The sequence below is a fragment of the Haliotis rufescens genome, unplaced genomic scaffold (genome assembly GCF_023055435.1).
Source record: "Haliotis rufescens isolate VD_foot unplaced genomic scaffold, xgHalRufe1.0.p SCAF_5, whole genome shotgun sequence".
Taxonomy (NCBI): domain Eukaryota; kingdom Metazoa; phylum Mollusca; class Gastropoda; order Lepetellida; family Haliotidae; genus Haliotis; species Haliotis rufescens.
Window position 1 is genome coordinate 212,091 of NW_025964223.1, and position 22,641 is coordinate 234,731.

General features: G+C 39.8%; 2 protein-coding genes and 1 long non-coding RNA gene across 3 annotated transcripts; 2 read left to right on the forward strand and 1 right to left on the reverse strand.

Moving 5' to 3' along the window:
* Positions 1-4,066: 4,066 nt before the first annotated feature.
* On the forward strand, positions 4,067-5,998 carry LOC124124706 (ras-like GTP-binding protein rhoA). The gene is made up of 3 exons (XM_046487937.2): positions 4,067-4,153; positions 4,672-4,847; positions 5,089-5,998. Exons 1-3 carry the CDS (start codon positions 4,129-4,131, stop codon positions 5,539-5,541), a joined length of 654 nt encoding a protein of 217 aa, XP_046343893.2. The 5' UTR covers positions 4,067-4,128; the 3' UTR covers positions 5,542-5,998.
* A 3,535-nt stretch (positions 5,999-9,533) lies between these two features.
* LOC124124702 (charged multivesicular body protein 2b-like) lies at positions 9,534-14,875 on the forward strand. Its single transcript, XM_048383627.1, has 8 exons — positions 9,534-9,714; positions 11,042-11,133; positions 11,408-11,449; positions 11,857-11,958; positions 12,433-12,483; positions 12,788-12,890; positions 13,390-13,496; positions 14,008-14,875. The coding sequence occupies exons 1-8, from the start codon at positions 9,681-9,683 to the stop codon at positions 14,113-14,115; spliced, it is 639 nt and encodes a 212-aa protein (XP_048239584.1). The 5' UTR covers positions 9,534-9,680; the 3' UTR covers positions 14,116-14,875.
* A 2,776-nt stretch (positions 14,876-17,651) lies between these two features.
* On the reverse strand, positions 17,652-22,111 carry LOC125372914. Its single transcript, XR_007218266.1, has 3 exons — positions 21,961-22,111; positions 21,172-21,287; positions 17,652-20,635 (listed from the first exon to the last, which is right to left on the reverse strand). It is a non-coding gene; the product is annotated as an uncharacterized LOC125372914 (long non-coding RNA).
* Positions 22,112-22,641: the final 530 nt, after the last annotated feature.

Genomic DNA, 22,641 nt, shown 5'->3' on the forward strand with positions numbered 1-22,641 from the left:
CCAAAATGGCGACACAATGATCGTTACTGCTTGACTGTGACTGACCTGGTATTTGTGCAGATTCGTGTGCAGGGTTGGACATCTCTTGCTGTACATCAGTTGGGTTATATGGGGTGTTCAGTGAGTCTCTTACAGTACCCACGGTGTCAATTGCCGGTTTCTTATGGGACTGGGCCTCGTCGTTCGTGTCGCTCGTGCCTCTCGGGTCGCTACTCGGTGATAACTTCTTTCTCTTTCTCTTTTTCTTCAGGAGTGACTGGTCTAGGCATATATAGTGTATCTCTAGAGTATGTTTGCTTACTTATTGTGGTCCCAAGTTATAGATTAGTCCTGATGAAAGGTTAGTTTTCCAGGAGCTGATTTAAAAACACGTCCACAACCGCCATCTTGTTACAGTAGCTGGGTGTCATAAAAATTACCCTGGTAGCCATAACAGATTGATTGTATACATGACATCAGTCACAGGCGGATTAAGGACAGTTGAGCCAGAGAGTGGTAACGGTGTAACGCCGCGTTGAGTGGGCAAAAATACTCATACATTCTTATGAATGACATTAAGAAAACTTCAGAGTAGTAATGTTTTGAAGCATTCCTGAATTATGTAATACACTTAAATACTCTTACAATTTAGAACAGAATCATTCACAACTTTCCTAAGTTTGAAAACCACATCTACGATGATTGCCCTTTTTAGTTCTGATGACCTTGCACAAAGGTCGACCAAAGTCTGCGGAGGTGGAGACCTTTGGACAGGCCATGTGTTCCTTGCTAGTTGACGATCACAACATCTCAAATCATTTGTGAGATGTTTGTTCATCTCAAAAGTAGTCACCTTGACCTTCAAGGTCATATTTAATCATCCAGAATGATCACCATAGCGGCTGTTTTAAACTTTTACAAGAACGGGGAGCATATAACAAACTGGATGTTAAACTGACTTCACAAACCCAATTTCTGACAACTGCATGTTTCTATTCTTTTTCCAAAACTGAAACCACAATTCATCATGTAGATGGATCTTGTGACAAGATCTAAACATGTGAAAATACATGTCTCGTGGTTTCCGTATTTCAATACAATGTGCTGCTTCTTTGAATGCTTCTTTGAAGGTGTCAAGGTGAACTTAAAACAGAAACTGCAAAAACAGTTGGTGCTGATTCTATAGGAACTTCAGGTGGACAAAGATATCAGCTACCGTGGTTTGATAAGGAGTGCGAGTTTTTGAAGTCCGAGAAATACAGAATTTTGAATAAATTTAAAAGTTATATGTGTCATTCAAACTTAAAGTAGTACATATCACCCAAAGATGGTTTTAGGAAATGTTGCAACAAAACGAAACTTAACTATCACTTACATCTAGATGAAGAAATCAATACCGCTGCTAAACACAGTAATTGTAAACAGTTTTGGAAGACAATGAAAAAGGCCATGCAGAAACGTCCACTGGGGAGTTATATATCTCCAAGTGACTGGTTGATTTACTTCAGAGATCTTTTTAATCCCTTGCAAGGAACTGATAATAATGAGTTTGATTGTGTTGTGGGGGAGTTTCTGCTCTCTCATACATGTGATAACTGTAATGATTTACCCTTTTCGGATGAACTCCTGTCAGGTGAGATCACTGAAAGAGAGGTCGCGGACGCTATCAATAATCTGAGTACAGGCAAGTCCGCAGGTGAAGATGGGATACCCCCTGAATAGAGGCATTTCACTTCTAAATGGTATGGGGAAGATCTTCACGTCAGTTATAGAAGACGTTTGAGAATATGGATGGAAGTAAATGATTTACTGTCCGAGTCTCAAGCAGGGTTCCGACCAAACTACTCTGCTGTTAATTTGTTGGTTTTCCAAGCTCTTTGTTCTAAATATTTGTGCAAAACCAGAGGTCGCTTTTATTGTGTATTTATTTACTTTAATAAGGCTTTTAACTAGGTTAATAGGAACAAAATATGTATTTACTTATTACCAAGGGATGTCATGGTAAATGTCTGTACTTTTGAAAACCGTGTATGCATCAGTCAGCGCATGTATAAAGGTCAATAATGAGCGTACGGACTGCTTGACAACATCCTCCGGTGTACGACAAGGTTGTGTTTTAAGTCTGTTGTTGTTTATATTTTTCATAAATGAACTTGCTATAGAGCTGCAAAATAGTTTCCAACATGGGATATTTGTAACACAAGAAATAATGAACATTATGCTCCTTCTCTTTGCTGATGATGTTGTGTTTTTTTCTTATTCTGTAAATGGCTTGCAAAAACAGTTGAATGTGTTACAGAGTTACTGTTCAAAATGGAGCCGTGAAGTAAATCTGAATAAAACCAATGTTGTAATTTTTAGAAAAGGTGGTATTGTTGCAAAACATGAAAAGTGGTTTCTTGGTTCGTCTGACTTGAGTGTAGTCACTTACTATAAATATCTAGGTCTTATGTTTTCCTCTAGATTGTCCTGGTCTATGGCATGTATGCAATTAGCTCTTCAGGCATCGAAAGCCATTATGTCTCTTTATAATGTTTTCAGGAAAAATTGTTGTGTGCCTTTTTCACAGCATGTACCATTTTTTAAGGCAACATTATGCCTATCCTTTTGTATCGTTCTGAAGTATGGGGTACTAAGTATTACGCTGCAATTGAAAAACTTCACGCTTCATATTTCAAATGTTTTCTAGGTGTTGGTAAGTTTGCCTCAAACAAGGCAATCCTTGGTGAAACTGGCCATAGTAATATTTTTGTAGCCAGCAAAATTAAGGGTAATTAGGTATTGGATTAAGTTTCTTAGAATGATGCCTTATAGATACCCATATCAGTGTTACAAAATGTTAAAGGCACTTGATGATAATGGTAAAAATAATTGGGTTTCAGATATGAGAAACTTATTATTTGTTAGTGGCTCTTCAAATGTAGCAAGATGTGGGATGGCCACAGTTATTTTTATATCCATTTAAGCAAAGACTGAAGGATATATTTTGTCAACAGTGGCTCCAAAGTATTTCTGAATCACGTTATCTTAGCAATTACAGCAAAGTAAAATCACTGTTACAAACTGAAGGATATTTAACTTGTTTAAAAGTTAATCATTGCACAATTTTAATGTAAATGTATGTCGCAGGTCCAAAGACGATGATATTGTGAACTCTATTTGTACAAGAAGAGGATGAATACCATGTCTTACTTATATGTGAAACGCATTCCCATTTAAGGTATAAATTTATCCCTATGTTGCAAGGTATTTCGAAAGACCGTCAGTTAATGATAAATCTGCTAAACTCTGAAAATCCTGATATGATCCATGCTGTTTATGTATTCTTAAAACATGTCTTTATGATGAGTAATTTGTAACTTGATTTAAAATCTAATCATGTACATCACGTGACAAATGTTAATATCCAATCTGCATTCTCAAGCCCTGGTAACCGGGTTTTAGCGTGGCGTTACTATATTAAGGCAATCTTACAATCCCCTAAACATATTTTTCTACTTCCATTTAACGGCAACCCGCCGGCCCTCTCGCTAGAGTGAGTGGTTTTTTATCAAAGAGAAGATAGTTTATAACCCTAGTCGACGAGACATCACGTTTGTTTGTTATCTTGCCAAAAAAAATACCCATGATTAAATATGATATCCGCCTCTTCACAAAAATATAAAAAGAATTAAAGAATTGAAAGAACAAGCGTTTTAGCATGTAACACAGCTTCAGGAGTTCACTATTGGAGCGAACGAATACCACGGACATCCTGCGAATGGATATATAGATATGTATATATATTCATATATATTACTAAATAAAGCTGTGACGATATGGTACAGACATTTGACTACATGCGTCAAACAGGTATGTGCTTACGGATTTGGGTCGTGGTTATGGTTTTAATAGCTGAACACAGTACGATTGCAATCACCTGTGCAGGACCACCATTCGCGTTCCTTGGGTTTCCCCTCTGGTAGTCGGTACTAAAAATAGAACAGCTTAAAACAGCAGCCAATCAGGGCTTCGGATAAATATAGCCACGCTCGAAGTGTATAAGTAACCGGCTCGTGGGCTGTGACTCTATTATCAATACATCCAAGAGAGTGACGACATCGCTTCAACATTATACTGGTTTAGACACTGATATACGGAAGTTCGAAAATGTTCTGCTGTGTGCAACGACAAGGTAAGAATCAGTTTTAGAGGTTATTTTAAATTGTTGAAGAAAATTACAAAATTATACACGATCAAAACTTTTACATTTTCTAAACATTTACTGCCGATTATATACTACATATGTCGCTTCACTACATTGTTATTAGTAAAACGTATCAAATATTTCTGTTAAAAAGATAACGTTCTTATCTCATTTCGTCGCTGATTAATTGAGATATTGTCCTATTGTAATATAAGAGAGGGTTTTCACATACATCCGATATTACACACACACACACCGTACACACACACACACACACACCGTACACACACATACATACACACACACACACAAAAAACACACAAAACACACACACACAACACACACACACATACACACACACCCACACACACACACACACATTTTTAAAATACATTGATGTTCCCAGTACCCCACAATACCAATCTCTAATACCATCCTCACGCCCCTGTATTAAGTCGTTTGCTTCTAAGGACCCACATGCTAAATTTCGTCGTCTCGTGTTCCAGTGTCTCTGGAGGAGGTGGTGAGTCGACCCCGCAAGAAGCTGGTGATCGTGGGGGACGGGGAGTGCGGTAAGACCTGCCTCCTGTACCGCTTTGTTAAGGACGAATTCGACGAGAAGATCTACTTCCCTACTGTGTTTGATGTGGATGTCACAACAGTTCATCACAACAACTCCGAGGTGAGGATGTAATTCACAATAACTCCTGTCTTAATCCTTCATATTTCTGTGCGAATTATCTCATGTATATCGATATTACAAAAAAAAGCCTCCTCCTTATAACCTACATCTTCCCAAAGCAAGGGAATTAACTGACTATGGAAACTGGACTTATAAAGTCAGTTAACTCCCTTGCCTCGGGAAGATGTATAACCTAACGACAATGCTGAAGGTCTATGCTAACATGTCGTTGCTGTATCAGGTGGAGCTGGTGCTGTACGACACAGCAGGACAGGAAGACTACGACCGACTGCGGCCCTTCTCCTACCCCGACACCGACATCGTTCTCATCTGCTTCTCCGTCAACAACCCCGACAGCCTGGAGAACGTCTCCTACAACTGGGCACCGGAGATCCGACACTTCTGCGGCAATGTGCCCGTGCTGCTGGTGGGGACAAAACACGACCTGAGAGCCGAGACGACCGACAAAGACTCCGTGGACTCCACCAAGTCCAAGTCCAAGTCCGCGTTCACCACAGTCCAGCAGGGGGAGGAGATGGCGTACCGGATAGGCGCCGTGGCGTACATCGAGTGTTCGGCCAAACTGAACGAGGGGGTGACGGAAGTGTTCACCAGAGCTGTCGCTGAAGCTATGAAAAAGAAGAAGAAGACTAAAATTGGCTCGAAGGGATGTCCTTTCTTTGTAGATCGATGATTGGAGTAATTTCTGGAAGTGATTCCAGTCAATACATTTACTGACAAAGCCAAATAAACATGAACACAGTGTTCATCTGTTCAAGGTGGCGTAGCCATGTGATCAAAGCGTTCGCTTGTCACGTTGAAGGTCCGGGTTCGTTGCCCAAAATGGTACAATTCGTGAAGCCAATTTTGGGTGTCTCCAATGGATATTGCCTGCCGAAAAACGGACTAACTCACTCACTCACCTGTTCAATACTCAGGACGGAGTTCAATACGTGGCTACAGGCTTGCCACAAACACTGACGTTTGATACTGAGGAGAGAATGAAGAAGAAAGTTGGTACATCATTGATGACATCGTGCTACAAATAGAATGAGCTTCATCTGTGGATGCCACATCGACTTGATTTAGCGAGAGTAACACGCATGTCAAGTGTGTGCTATGGACAGGAGTATACGCTTCCTCCAACACGATGGCAGGTCATTCATAGTTCCATACAGTGTGTCGTGTTCGCCATTGTTTGTAGGGGCATCGGGTGGCCTGATGGATAAAGCGTTTGCCGGAGCGAAGGCCCGGTTCCGATCCGACTCACCCTTCTCAAAACACCCTTCTTTGGTATGCAGCATTCCTTTTTAAGACATTCCAAATGGCAATAATCAAAATACCATTAATGCGTCCAGTGACGTTTTGATGTTAATGGCGGTACATATTTATTTAAGAATAATCAAAACACTATTAAAGCTTCCCATGACACGATGTGACGTGCCATTTCCCTTAAGTCTTTCATCGAGGTTGTATGTATGTTGTAAAGTTTCTGTGATAGTGTGCATGTGACTTGTGTCTTTTCCGTACGATTTAATGTGTATTCGTCCATCTGTGTAATGGCTTTTGTTTATTGTTGATAAAAATAAATTATTCATTAGAATTTTATAAAGAGACCTCTTTTACTTCTTACGGTTACGGGGCCACGGGTGGCCCAGTTGTCTAAGGCGCCGCATTTCGCTGTGCAGAGTTGCGTCTCTTGGGCACGCCAGAGATCAATGATTATGGGTTGGAATTCCGGTTCGCCCCGATTATGTTTCTAGGTTTGTCAGCACCATACCCGTGCTTGTGGGTTTTACCGAAGTGGTAAACGTCTGAGACCTGCATCACTTCGGGCTTTCCTCCCACATTTAGCTGACACGCCGCGATATAACTGGAATACTGTTAAAAGCGGCGTTACACCAAACTCACTCACTCACTCACTCTTACGGTAACTGACGGCCAGCCCAACACTGAACTAAATCTGCTCCTGGCAATCTCATTAAATTAGATCGTTTACCTCCATGCGATACCTTAACGAAGAGAGGTATAGTAACCGTGAAGAGAGTTTGGTATCGGTGTTAAAAATCTGATTTTGATGAGATTCCCACTACAGTAACTGGATATCATAAAAATGACCCTGGGTGATTAAATATGACCTTGAAGGTCAAGGTAACTACTTCTGAAATGTACAAACAGCTAACGCCACTAATGATTTGAGATGCTATGATCGTCTGAGGGCTTTCCTCCCACATTAAGCCGACACGACGCGATTGACTGTGGCGTGAGCTGTTTGTACGTTTCAAAAGTAGTCACTTTGACCTTCAATCATATTGATCATCCAGAATGATCACCGAAATAGTATATAATAGTATATAACAAACTGGATGTTAAACTGACTTCACAAACCCAATCTCTGACAACTGCATGTTTCTATTCTTTATCCAAAATTAAAATCATAATTCAAACTTTTAGATGGATCTTGTGACAAGCTCTAAACATGTGAAAATACATGTCTCATGGTGTCTGGGGAGAAGAGGTTGTCTCGTTCAATACATTGTGCCGCTGTGGCAATCATTTGGAATGTTTCTACACAGAAAGTTCACAAGTTGCGGCCAGAAAGTCAAATTTCAGATCACAAAGAAGTCTATACGTCATTAGGATGATTCATTGCCCTTCAACCTACAGTTGAAGCAGTCTAGAGAATAAAGGAAGAAAAAGCCTGGAGCTGAATCATTAGTAGATAATTCATGCATGGTTACAAATAAACACATGAAATCGGTTATAAAATCATAACTAAATATACCAGTCAATCAGCAGTGTTTTGTATCGGAAGATATATATAGCAGTTGCTAGATTTTAGGGTGTGTTGAACATCTACAACAGTAAGGCAAGACAAGGTTACCTCCCTTGGTCCACTGTGGGCGTATGATCTCAGCATGACTTTTTAAAAGAAATAAACGGCTTGTCACGCTTTTACTTTCAGAGTGTGTAATATGGATTGGGTAATGTAATTGTGCACTCATTCACTCTATCGTGACGTTATAGTGTGGGCTACAGGATGAGTACCGGCAAAGGCATTTGAAGTCAATACATGTACGTATACCACGTGCAAAGGTTGTGTGTGTTGGGGATTGGGGCTTTGTAGACTAACATCTAGTCTCTAAAATGAAAATATTTAACAGAAATTTCAATAAAATATATTAAAAAGTAGTCCATAGACTCTCTCCTGGAAGTGTAGTAATCTAGACTTGCCAACTAGTATAGACTTGCATGGGCTGTATTAGATACATGTGTTGCAGGGTCTCACGACATGGTGTCCACTTCTAGTCTGGGGGTTGTTAAGCGGGGCGTTGTCCCTGTAATTGTGGAATCATAATTCGACTGATCTAGGTATTAACATTTGAGTGAAAACAACATGCTTCTTGAAGGACATGAGATAGCTACGCAAAGAACGAAGTGTGGTTTATTTCACGATAATACATTGTTCTATCGTGACGTCATCTTTGGAGATTCTAATATGCGCTCGCAACTGGATGACGTGGTGTATTGGAAAACTTCTTTTTTGAGAGGGGAGTGCCTGGTGAGCTGTTCCCCATAGATGTAGCTGGGCAACGCAGATAGGCGCGAAGGCGGAACGATCGCATCCAAATGCGGGAGAGATATGACAATCGGTAGTGGGAGAAAAGGTACAAATAATCGACGTGAGGATTGTGAGAATATGCGGGAATTCTCACCTGTACATAAAATGGACTTGTCCAACATTGCCGAAGTCGGGTTCTATTTAGGGAGTCATCATTATTATTAAAATTTGTATAAAGCTTGTACATTTCATCATCATCCTTAAAGAGACTGTACATAATATTGATAACTCATATAAGAAATAAACGACGTTGATTATTGTTCAATAACACACTGCAGGGAGAAAAAAACAATTCTTCAATTAATACAAATTGTGTTACAATGGTGCGGGGTCGTCGCACTGCTGGCACAGTCGACTAAGGCGCCGAAATTTGCTGTGCAGAGCTGTGTCCCTCGGGCACGCCAGAAAGTGTAGGTTCCAATCCCAGTTCTCTGAGACCTACATCACTTCGGGCAGGAAGCTGACGGGCCGTGATATCACTGGAATACTGCTAATCTCAACTTACTCATCCAAGACGTCTGGGAAAAACTGAGGCGAAGCGGCAATAAAATGCTGCAACCTTGTATGACTGAATTGTATTCGGTCAAATGCGTGTATTTTTTCAAATGAGTGATAACGTTTTTTGTGCCGTTCTTGTAGAAACTTTGCCTCTTGGTGGGCCTTTGGACTTTACCTTCTGAGCACGTTCTGACATAAGGACGTTTTGACCTGCTCGATCCCGACCTAGTTATTAAGAACGTCCAAACTCCCACAACTGAAGGTGAGTTATGGGGTGTATTCTTATGATAAAAGATACAAATAATAAGGTTCGATATATATAAATACTCCACTAGGCTACTGCGTCATCTAAAAATCTTTAAAAAATCATAATCACCGTTCATTTATTAAGAGAGAGAGAGAGAGAGATTGTGAAATCACATTACGTCATTGTAAAGGTAAAAGGAAGAGAATGAAAAAGGAAGCACATTGTTATCAATCGAATTTGTTTGAACACAAATGTTTGAAGGCTATTGTCAGTCTATTCTTGTTGACAAGAATTTTATTTGGAGTTACTTCCCCTACAGGTGGCGCTGTCGAACGTTATTGAGACACTTCCGGGATTTTGTCGTCACAATCACATGAAGTTTGGTGGTTCAGTTAAAGTTGACTAACAGGTGTTGCGACTTAGTAATTGCGACTGCTATCGAGAACAACACACGCACACAGATACGATGGATTTCTTTAAGAAAAAACCTACCGTAGAACGTAAGTTACCTTCATCAGCTGATGATTTTTTGTGTTTTTCACTCTTCAAATTTCACTGAATAACAAACTGACAAAGTATTGGGCCGTTGTCCTGAAAACTATTAAACGGGCGGATTTTCAATCCTTAATTATTCTTAGTTTTAAAAGTATCATAACGTTCATCCTCTCGTTACATTTCATTATACCCAGGTAAACACAGGTAGATCATTGTTATCAGCAGATACTATAAAATAGATGGTCTTTGTTGTCAGTTATCAATTATCAAATCATATCAGACCAAGGTTATTGAATCCTAAAGAATACTGTTGACTTTAATGCCTTGGGTCTATATATGTTGCAAAATTGTTATATAAACAGGTGTATGTTATTATCATGACATTACCATGATTACTGACAGCTAAAGAATGTGTAAATATTTAGGCCTGTTTATTTGCTAAACAAATACAACATCTTGCCAATAAGATAAGGGATAAACAAATAAACATCTTACCAATGCCTTACCAAGGCTGTTATAAAATCCATCAGATATGATCATGAGGATCTTGATAATCACCAGCACAATCTAATCAGAATAAAACATTGTCTTACTGTAGGACCCGATCACGGCTCTCAGCTGGACAAAACATAGCCTCACAGACTCATAGAAAGTAGATCCATGTCATGTGTGGACCATCAAAATAGTTTAACAAGAAGACAGAGTTGATGATAACCCCCACGCCCTTTTAGATATGTGCATAAAATCACAACTGCTCTCTGTTAAACAAAACATAGTCTTACAGACTTGTGAAACGTAGACTCATCTCCGGGATATTTATGTCATGTTGATGTAAACATGGTACTGAATCTACTTATCATGATTTGCCATGACTTTTGCTATTCTTTTATTGAAGCATTCTCATATAATAAGGGTACTTATTCAATAGAAAATGGTATTAAAATAATGGATGGTGTACATGTAATATCCAAAACATACATTAAATTTAACAGGTCTTGTTTTCCATCTTTACTCTACATATTTTTTCAGGGGTGGTGGGGTAGCCGTATGGTTAAAGTGTTCACCGACCATGCGAAGGTCTGGGTTCAATGTGAGAAACCCATTTCTAGTGTCCCCAGCAGTGATATTGATGGAATAAAGATAAAAGTGATGTAAACCCCCACTCACTCACCAATGTGTAGGCTATACTTTGGGTTTGTGCATCACATTTCTACAAATTTCATGAGTTTTATCCTCATAAATGTTACAGATTGCTTTGTTTATTGGTCTCATTTGGGATCTTTTTATTATATGGATGTTATTTTTCATTTTTCTTGTTTTCAATGTCATCAGAGCAAATTCGCCAAAATGACCGAGTGTTGAAGAAACAACAGAGAGACATTGCCAGAGACAGAGGTGCACTGGAGAGAGAGGAGAAGAAGCTGGTAATTATCTAGAATAGGTCACAGGCATGATTATTTATATTACATTTTGATCCAGTTTTTTCAAAACAGAAATGGACGTATTAATTTTTACACTTATTTGGTTAGGTATATTTTTAACAATTTGTTCAATGAATGTAATTCACATGAGGCACGAATGTTTTGTATGACTACATGTATGGCGTGTGTCGTGAAGTAAAGACAGCTACACACATTGTGATTTCTTCGTCTTTTGGTGTATGGTGACAATGTGATGAGTTGATATTTTGTATTTCAGGAATTGGAAATAAAGAAAGCTGCAAAACAAGGAAATAGACAGGTAATTCATCCTTCATTTTGTTGAAGATATAAATTCACTGAAATGTTACATCTACTGTATGTGTGTTGTGAAGAGGCAGGGAAAGGCAAAAATATGGAAAAACATGTTGTCAGAACCATGTCACATCAATGACTTGTACGACGACTGACAAGTGTTCAATAAGGATTTGCTTTTTATTCCATGAAACACCAAAACATTGTGATGAGTATACGGAAATAGTATGGTATAGTATAGGATGTCCTATCAAAAATTGTGTAGTACCAGTAAATGGTGTCTTTTTAAACAATAAAATATATTTTTCATCCGACATATCATGTATATATATATGATTAGTCACACCTAATGAGGCTGTCATCGTATGTCCATTCAGACAATGTTTCTTATCATTTCATTAATCTCTTTCACAGGCAGCAACTATCCTAGCAAAGCAGCTGGTACAATTACGCAAACAGAAAACAAAATCCTATTCTATGGGTTCCAAAATTCAGTCTATAGGAAATCAACAAAAGGTTTGTATCCATATCTCGTGAGCCGACATTCACTTCATAGTTCCCAGTGGTAACAGTGTAGAAAGTGTAAGCAGGCGACATCAGGACATTAGCAGTAGACATGTGGTCAGTGAATGTTTGCGTTGTGACTCCTCTTTACAGTTGCATGTACTTCACTTGGTTTAGAGGGGCGGTTGGGTAGCCTTGTGGTTAAAGCGCTCACTTGTCATGCCGAAGACCCGGGTTCGATTCACGACATGGTACAATGTGTGAAGCCCATTTCTGGTGTCCCCTGCCGTGATGTTGCTGGAATATTGCTAAAAGCTACGTAAAACCATACTCACTTGGTTTAGCTACCATGATAAATTGTAAATGCAAGATTAGTTCTCACTGCTTCAGAGTTTATTGTCTTCTGTTGAGATCGGGGACTTGAAGTAGCAGCGACACATGTTGGTCAGAAATGCATGAAAGTGATGTGTCCCTATTCCTTTGCAGTTGATGAACTCTAACATGAAAATGGCCAGCGCCATGGGAACGACCACTAAGGTAAGTTGATGCAGGTCTCCACTTCTAGTGGAAATCTCCGGAACTGGGAAGTTTGATCTTGCACTACGACTGTCATATATCCAAAACTTTATCATGGGATTTTTGATGATATGAGTGTGTCCTATTCAAAAATAATTTTACTTTCCCATATTGTAAGACATTTGTTTCCCCCTGAATATCCAAATTGTGGATATGCAATGTTTGGTCCTTGTTCCGAATATTGCATGATGTGTGACATACAATGATGTTTCGGCCCGTGTTTCGAATATTGCATGATGTGTGACATACGATGATGTTTGTGCAGACGATGACCCAGATGAACAAGGTGATGGATCCTCAGCAGACCATGAAGGTGATGCAAGAGTTCTCCAAGGAGTCCACCAAGATGGAGATGTCGGAAGAAATGAGTACGTTCAAGCTGCCTTCATTTGTCCTAGGATCAAAAGATCAGCCACAATTTGTCAGCACTTTCCTGAATAATGATACGATTACATGATTCAACTGGTTGTGTGCTCGATCCAACGTTCCCAACGATTATGACCTTTGGTTTTGTCAGGATCGTACACTAGGTTCAGGGCGGCGTTAAAGCCAACTCACAGACTCCTGGAAGTGGCATCTCTACTGTACACTTCTTCAGCAGTTAATGGACTTTACATTGTGATTGTGAACAATTATTACTTAGGGGAATTTTATGTGACGCTGAGGTGTTATTTTGTTTTTCTTTTTTATTGAAGTTAGTTAGTGACAAGTGCTTCACGGAATATCACAGACCACACCCATCACGTATACAAGGGACTGTAGGGCCATCATGTTACGTCTTTAACTGTTAGTGTTATGCTGTTGTAGATTATGACCAATGTTTCAACTTCATTGGAGTTACAGTGCTATGCTTTCTATGTGTTGCAGTCAGTGATACGCTGGACGACATCCTGGATGAGTCTGGTGACGAGGAGGAGCAGGACGCCATTGTTAACCAGGTGCTGGACGAGATCGGCATTGAGATCTCCGGCAAGGTGAGAGCCCACTCCAGCTTTCAAGTGTCAATGTTGAATTTTATCTCCTTGCCATCATCCCAGAATAGGAGGAGATATATATACACATATATAGTGGACTAAGTTGAGATGAGGCATGCTGTCGTTTTTGTGAAGTCTACAAACACTTCATTTGTAGACACGATGTAAGAAATCTGACAGGTTTTTGTTTTAAAATATATAAGTTATATGCTTGAACATTATTTAGGGACTGGTCTTTTACTAAAGGGAGAGGAGGTTGTGGAAAAATGTAGCATGCATTTGGGGTGGGAGTCCCGGGTGTATGAAAAAATGTTACATAAAATGGGTGGGGTGGGGAGTAGGGAGCGTCAGCAAAATAGGATACAGTTCAAAGTTTTTGGTTTTTTTTGTTGTTTATGTTGAATGTTGCTGAGTGCAGCGTTAATCAACAAACAAACACAAATATGTACATGATTTTGACCCAGACCAGTCGTGGGAAGAGGAGTAATGCATATTAATGTTTGTTTTCCAGATGGTGAATGCCCCCTCAGCACATGGTGGAGCCTTAGGAGAGTCTTCGAGGAAAAATGCAGCAGATGATGAGATTGAAAAACAGCTGGCAGCTCTCAGGGACTTGTAGTTGAACTTAGCCATATCATGTACCGTGTCCTGTGTCCTCATGGCAAACAGGTTCTATGGGAGACAACTCTGTTGCAATCTATTCATCACACACAGAGGTCACCACAATTATCCTGATGTTGTATTTTGTTGTGGAAACTTCACATCGATGAGAGAAGTCATCGTTAAGCAACTGCCTTTAAGAACATTGTATGTTATTTAAATGTTTGACAGGATAACAAGGCAGGACAACATGCAGTAAAACATGGCAGATGCTGCATGGCCAGACATTAAATGGATTGTCTAACAATTAAGTCATATCTTTACTACCATTTGAAATGTAAATTTATTCCAAATGAATAGTTCCATATTGATAAGTTATGGTTATCAGTGTTAGAAACTGGCACTGGTCCTGTAGTCCTTGCCAAAGTGCCCAATAGGTATCATAAGGACAAGAAGAAATTTTCCGGGTTTTTTTTTTTAAAGGCTTTTGCTCTGTTATCATTATACGGACGAGTGGACTAAAAATGATAGTTTCTACCGCTGGCTATGACAAGACAAGATGAACATGTTACACCCGTCCAGGACAGCGAGTTTGGGGCATCCCATGTGTCCTGTGTCGAGCCTTCTGGTGTGGATGCCTCTGTTACACTTCATCCATCACTCTGCTTCACACATCAGGACGTCCATCACTGAATCACCTCTCCAGAACAAGGGGAGATAACTTTCGCTGTTGTGTTGATCATGACAATTTGTGATGTTGAACAAGGATGTGATTTTTATTCTGTGTTTGCTTGCTCTTTTGAATGATTCAAAGTCATTTTAATGTCTGGGTAATTTGTGTATATATTAGAGATGTAAAGCAGTTTGTTATGTACCAACATGATTAGGCTTGGCAGGACTTGAGTGGTTGTATTGTCACAGTATGGGGATTATTCCCACCCTCTATTGTGAGGTGCTCAGGTACACTGTAGTTGAAGATGTCAGATGGTTTGTCTTGAACGTGCAGTGCATGGAACTGCCACATGGAAAAAGAAGCTTTCAGCAGCAGGAATACTGTTCAATGCAACTTAAACCCAACTTCTCTGTTGATTTTGTATCAGATTAGATGAGATGGAATACATCAAAGGGCATTATACTGATTATCCTAGTAGGTACAATTTATTAATATTTTTTTTGTCAAATTGGGTTTGTTGAAAACAAATATGTTTGATGTGACCAAGCAGCTTCGTTTAGAAACTAATTCAGTGTTTATAGGTTTGTTCCTTTGACCAGCTTGCCTGAAGTCTGTTGGGTGCGTCCTACTAAACATCCTAGTCACATCTGTACACAGTCTCTCACTGGAAGCACCCTGCTGGTGACATCAGTATTTTGTTAACTTATTATTCCCAATAATAATCTCCCTTAGTTATTGCCTGTTTTGTAAGCACTGGGTTTTTGTTATTTCTTTGTTTCATTTGAGACTTACACTTGACTTAAACTTTGGATTCCATTTTCTAGGACTATATCTGGGGTTAGATGCTGGAGGTGAAGCAGTTCCCCGAACTTTAGGTACATTGTGATCCTCTGTGGTACGATATGAACTTCACATCTGAAGGTCATTTATGAATACAAAACATGTTTGTTTGTTTGTTGTTTAACGCCGCACTCAGCAATATTCCAGCTATATGACAGCGGTCTGTATAAATAATCGAGTCTGGACCAGACAATCCAGTGATTGATATCATGAGCATCCATCCACGCAATTGGGATCGATGACATGCATCAACCAAGTCAGCGAGCCTGACCACCCGATCCCGTTAGTCGCCTTTTACGTCAAGCATGGGTTGCTGAAGACCTATTCTACCCCGGAATCTTCACGGGTCTCAAAACATGTACCAATATATATATATATCGGTACGTTTTGTATTGATAAATGTACCGATATATATATATATATATATGATAAATGATCTTCCGATGTGAAATACATATTCGTATCGTTCAGCATATATATTATATGCTCTTCAAAAAAAGAACCTTGACACTGACTTTCAAAATGTAATATAATGCAATTGTTTCAAAATAGGACACAGAAACCATAATTAAAACACTGTTTGAAGATCAATGTACATAATGTTCAAAACATTAATCGTGTCACCTAGACAGACACACGTACACGATACAGTTAATGTCACAGGGGTACAGAAAATGTCAGTATCGGTTGTGCCCACCACATGCATCAATCACCGCTTGACACCGATGACCCATAGATGCAATCACGTTTTTTTACAGGCGGTTGCGTTTGGATGAAGCTGTGAAATTGATCCCCAAACGCTACGTTTATGTGCTTTGCATGTGTTTTCACGAATTATAGACACATCATCTTTCTGTTTGACTTGTTTGGTTCTCATTTAATGTAATTATTTTAGAAATTTGGCAAAAAGTGGTTTTACATCTATGTCAAGTTTCTTTTTTTGAAAAGTATATATATACACATATTCTAAACGTTAAACTGTATCTTCTGTAGATAAGGGTGACAGTTAAATGATCGGAACATAGAACATTAAACTGTATCTTCTGTAGCTAAGGGTGACAGTTAAATGATCGGAACATAGACGTTAAACTGTATCTTCTGCCTCTTTGTACAAAAGGTCGCAACCCAGTGTTTTATCTGCTTAGATGGGCTGCTATTCCTTTTTTTATGATCTCCGATATGAGGTATGAATTGTATCGCAATAAAGCGTAAAATTACTGCCCTAAACATGAAGTTGGTTTCCTAAACACATCATGTGAAGGGCCTGTTGCCATGGTTACCTACACTATGTGTAGAGCGACAGTGTTAACTAATGTATGTTAGTGGGTTAAGTAAACAAATAAACAGTTGTTTATTCCTGCAAAATTGATGGATTATTCAATCAACAGATGCAATATTAGTGTGTAAATATATATGCATGTAAATGTGTACATTTTGCCTCTTACTTATTATCAGAAAAATAAATAATTTTAAATTGAGTTTTTGTCAGTTGATGTTTCAAAGACAAGAGTCAGGGGTATGGAAACTGAAAATGTTTACTTTTCACCATGGAATTCAGGTTAGAATTTGTCCCCAGCATCATAAACGGGTTGTAGGAGGTGACTTAATGGATTCGGTGGTCAGGCTCGGTCATTGGTTGATAGCATGTCATCGTGCCTTGATTCCTTGGAGCATGGATCATAATATCATATACTGGTTGTTGGAGGTGACTTAATGGATTCGGTGGTCAGGCTCGGTGATTGGGTTGATAGCATGTCATCGTGCCTTGATTCCTTGGAGCACTGATCATAATATCAATCACTGGTTGTTTGGTCTTCCGAGTGTTTTTCAATAAAACACAACTTTTTACGATGGTTTGATAGTCAATAGACTAGGGCAATGTATTTCAACACATGAGAATATCCCCAAAACTTTACAGTTTTAAAAATAAGGGCATTGTTATCCAAGAACCTGCCAAGGTTTGGCAGACAACACACCAACTTCCTTCAGTAAAATGCCAAACTTGACATTGAGCAGTTTTACCTTGACAAAGACACAACACATTTATTATTTCCAGTTTTAATAACAAATCATTGCAGAGGCCAACTAAATATTGGTAAAAGAAAATATCTTGTGACCTTGGAACACTTGCCAGATGACAAAACCAGATCACTCTTAGTTTCAGACATTGTTTATTCTTCACAATATACAGAGATGCATCCATTTTCACAGAAACACTGACCCACAGAATAATTAGGCCAAAACTAACCTGCTTAATTTGTCATCATTTTCTAGTGTCATTTAAAACCGTTTTAGACCCATGTTAAGAGCAAAATCTTCAAAGTGAAGTCTCGCACTCCCAAGACGAATATTTACTCCCAAGTCAGGTGTTATTGCAACAAGGTCTGGATGCATCACTGGATATATACTGTGTAGGGCCTAGAGCGGAGGAGATGCATGACAGCATCATGATAATACTGATACAACTTATAGTATCATAGGCTGATGTACTGATACGAAACAATGCCTTCTGGTACTGCACAGCAAATTTTTGTGCACAACATCTTGTCTGCAGTATTTTCACCAATGACAATCAGCCAAACAGATGACACATACTATTTTGGCAAAATGGTGGCAGCAGACGGCAACATGCCCAGCCAGCCAATACAGGGACATTGTGAACATCATGTCCACTAGACGAACCATCTCCTATATCATTTATCACACAATACCTTTCTCTCCTCTAATGATTTTCTTCCTGCTTCTGATAGAGCAGCTGGACTTGCTTTTTTATGAATAATACTACACTGACATCATCAGCTTGAGTTGTTTCTGTATCAGGATACACATCGTGTCATACCTTCATTATCATGACGCGTATCATATCATCCTTCACCACAAGAACCCCATGAAACTCCCCACAGTAAAATAATTAGGGGGTGAAACGATACAGCAAGTTCACTATACGATACGCAATTCAACACATAGGTAACAATACGATACGTCGCGATACACATATTTCAGCAAATTGCGTGGAAACTCCTTGACTACAAATATTTCAAATAGAATCATGTTCAAAGCTCCTATTTTTAGTAGAGAACTTAAAATGCTAATTACAACACAATTTGCGAAATTTGCTTGACAAAATTGCAAGGTGGTCAATAAATGAGTAGTAATTACAAGTAATAAATTTTAGCAAATTTAGTGTATCATATTGTATCGATACAGAAGAAAACTTACAATGCACCGGTGCACCGATGTATCGTTTCACCCCAAGAATAAATACTTGCAAACAATGACATGGATATGATCCTCCATTCCAAACAAAAGAAAGTGGACAGGGAAAAACTGACGACACCAGCTTCTGACAAGTACTGAGTTGTCAGAAACTGGGCTCTTATATCCAAGTTCGTTCACAAGCATATAGTAAATAATGCCCATTACACATGTACCACATCACCTGCTAACCTTTCTGTACTGCGGAACCCTTGATTGGGATCTTCAATTACCGGGGGTATTCCATAATACCCTGACTAATTATTCCTGTGTAGTGAGTGAGTTGAGTTAAACGCCACTTTGAACAATATTACAGTTATATCACAGCGTGTCAGCTTAATGTGGGAGGAAAGCCCAAAGTGATCCATATCTTATGTTAACCACTTTGGTAGAACCCACTAGCACAGGTATGGCGCTGACAGGCCTAGAAAATATACAGAGCGAACCAAAATTTGAACCACGATCATAGGTTTCTGGCATACTCAAGGGATGCAACTCTGCATGGCAAATTGTGGCACCTTAGATGACTGGCCCCCTACACCCATGTTAATCTATCTTAATCCTTATCAGAAAGCGAGACCTGGTGACCTCAGCTATGTGCACAGTCATGCTGTAGATGGTCTTCGAGGCGCTGACTAACATCCATGCTCATTCAACATTCATCTAAACAAACTACAATAAAACCGCCATGCATGACATCATCACCTTGCTTTCAACATACACACACAATCCTGTACAATCAGTTTTGATTCCATCTCATCCACACTATGTACACTACATTTGAACACAACATCTCCAGACTAATGAGATGCATATCGACTGCCACTCCCACCATACGGACGTACATTGCAATACTTCAGCAATATTATGGGTTCACTAAAATCATTATTCATGGTCCACAGTGTGACTCCACACCATGACTTAACTCAACTGGTCCACAGCACCTGTGGTGTACATGACATGAGGAAGCAGCAATGGGTCCCTCCAGAGTTCCTAGAGTCTCTGTGTCTAGCCTTGCTAAGATTGAGTCCTCATTGTGACCAGCACAGAGACCATTGGTCTATCGAACTGTCTCTCCCTCCCCCAACTCTCCAGATGTATACACAGTCACTATCATGAGGCAGGTCAACATGTAGGGACATCAAGCTATTTCATCTACCTTCCTGTCTGCTGCACATCAGTATAAGCTAAGACATCAGTATAAGCTAAGACATCAGTATAAGCTAAGACATCAGTATAAGCTAACACCTCAGTATAAGCTACCGTTAACACCTCAGTAAATGCCTCAGTGCAGTGCCCCAACAGCCATGTTCACATCACGCCACCTCCTAGCCACATTAAGCACAACCTGTATATTTCGTAACTGGATCCAGACACCCAACAACTTTCATTTGCCCAAAAGGAGCACAAGTTCCAGGACGTTTCATTCAAGCCCTCTTCTTCATCTGCCAAGTCAACATTAGTTTCCCCTAATTCTACCGAGACAATGTGTCACTCCGTCCATCTCACCTGGACATGGGCTCCAGGTGGTGGGGTATAGTACCTCCTTAAACCCCGGTCTCAAACAATATGTGTCCAAGTACTCGATAGAAATGTGTACATCACTCTGCTGAATGTCCTCCATTGTCAGTCGCGGGGTATCAGTCGCGGGGTATCAGTCCCGAGGTATCAGTCCCAGCTCCTGGAGACACACACTGGCCGCCTGGGCCTTGGCTAGCTTCTTGTTGGCACTTACTGCTGATGACTGGTACTCTACGCCGTTTACAATCACCTGAAACAGTAGAGGCAAACACATGAACAATCACCTGAAACAATGGAACAATTGCCTCAGACAGATTAACAATCGCCTCAAACAGTGGAACAATCACCTGAAACAGATGAACAATTTCCTCAAATGGAACAATCGCCTGAAACAGGAACAATCATTTGAAAAAGGGAAACAATTACCTGTCAAGGGGGACAATGACACAAAACATGTTGAATAATTACCTGAAACAGTGAAACAATTGCAGGAAAATGTCTGGGATGTAATGTCACATAATGTGACTACCTGATTATCATTTGAGATGCCTGTTATGACTGACATTCAGCATTAATGGGCCAGACTCCCTATGAGGAACACACTGAACACCCCCCAATACCTAACGAACTGCTTGCTCCCTGCACCAAGGATGACAACGAGAATGGATCCCTTGACATCCACACATCTTCAACTCACATCCCATTCCCTTCTTATTTGCCTTTCAACATTTCAAAAAGACAAAATCAGAGGTCTATAGATCAAAATCGATATTTTTTTTCACTAACCTTGAAGAGGAAGCTTTTCTTGTGGTCTGGGCCAGATTCTTGCACAATGATGAAGTTCGGCGGTCCCCATCTTCTCTTGTTGCAGAGTTCTGTGAGAGCCGACACTGGGTGTTTACCTGAATGAAAGTCAAATTAATAATAAGCAAGGTCCTGAAACCATTCATTTACTTTCTGTTATTATTCTGAATTCTTATAGAACTGTTCCAAATACTGTAGATCAGTTTCATGGAGGATTAATTGGTATCAGTTGCCAACAAAGGAATCAATCATGGAACTGTGATCGATTATTTTCCAATACATACATATTATTTCTATGATTTGTTTGTTTTGCTTGTTTAACACGGCACTCAGCAATATTCCAGCTATATGACAGCAGTCTGTAAATAATCTAGTCTGGACCAGATAATCCAGCGATTGACATCATGAGCATGGATCCACACAATTGGGATACGATGACATGCATCAACCAAGTCAGCAAGCCTGACCACCCGTAGTCGCCTTTAACGGCACACATGGGTTGCTGAAGACCTATTCTACCCCGGATCTTCATGACAAGCACGGGTTGCTGAAGACCTATTCTACCCCGGATCTTCATGACAAGCACGGGTTGCTGAAGACCTATTCTACCCCGGATCTTCACGACAAGCATCCCTTTGGTGTTGAAGGTGGCAGCTTTGTGTTCCAGAGCATAGTAAAATATTTATGGCTTCTGCAATCTTGTTATTTTGTGGTCATGCTGACACCTGACAAGTCCTTCACACATTCCACATTAGAGGTGTGGCCACTCACCTGATAAGTCCTTCTTGACACGAGCCACCGTCCCCCCCTTCCGTGTGTTCTCCCCCTCAGATATGAGACCTGTAAGCAACACAACTGTCAATAACCATACAGGATACACACATCTCAAGCCATGCTAGCTTGTTCATATACATTTGACTCTTGTGAACTGAACAAAAATCCTTGTCTGACAAAAGCCTACAGACACAAGAGTCATCAGAAGATGACATATCCCCCCGGTCTGGTGCAATTTGGAAATGGAGTTTGGCTACTTATACCCCACTTTTGGTTCACTGCCATTGGTTACCTTCAATTCAGTGAAGAATAAAATAACGCTGTTCAGTATGTTTCAAAATCCCAAATCATCAAAAGGCACCAGTTCACCACTATACGGATCTGTGTAGCAAGTTTTGTGTAGGAATATTCAACAGGTTTGGAGTTCTGCTCCAGAAACGAGCACGACCCTCATTTTCAGTAAAGTCCAACTTGCTGTAATAAAAAAATAACAACAATCTTTTTTCAAAATCCCAAATCTTCAAAAGGCACCAGTTCACCACTACACTAATCTGTATAGCAAGTTTCATCTAGAAATATTCAACTGTAATGGAGTTCTGCTCCAGGAAAAGAGCACAACCCTCGTTTTCATGAAAAACCGCTGGCTATGACAAGACAAGATGAACATGTTACACCCGT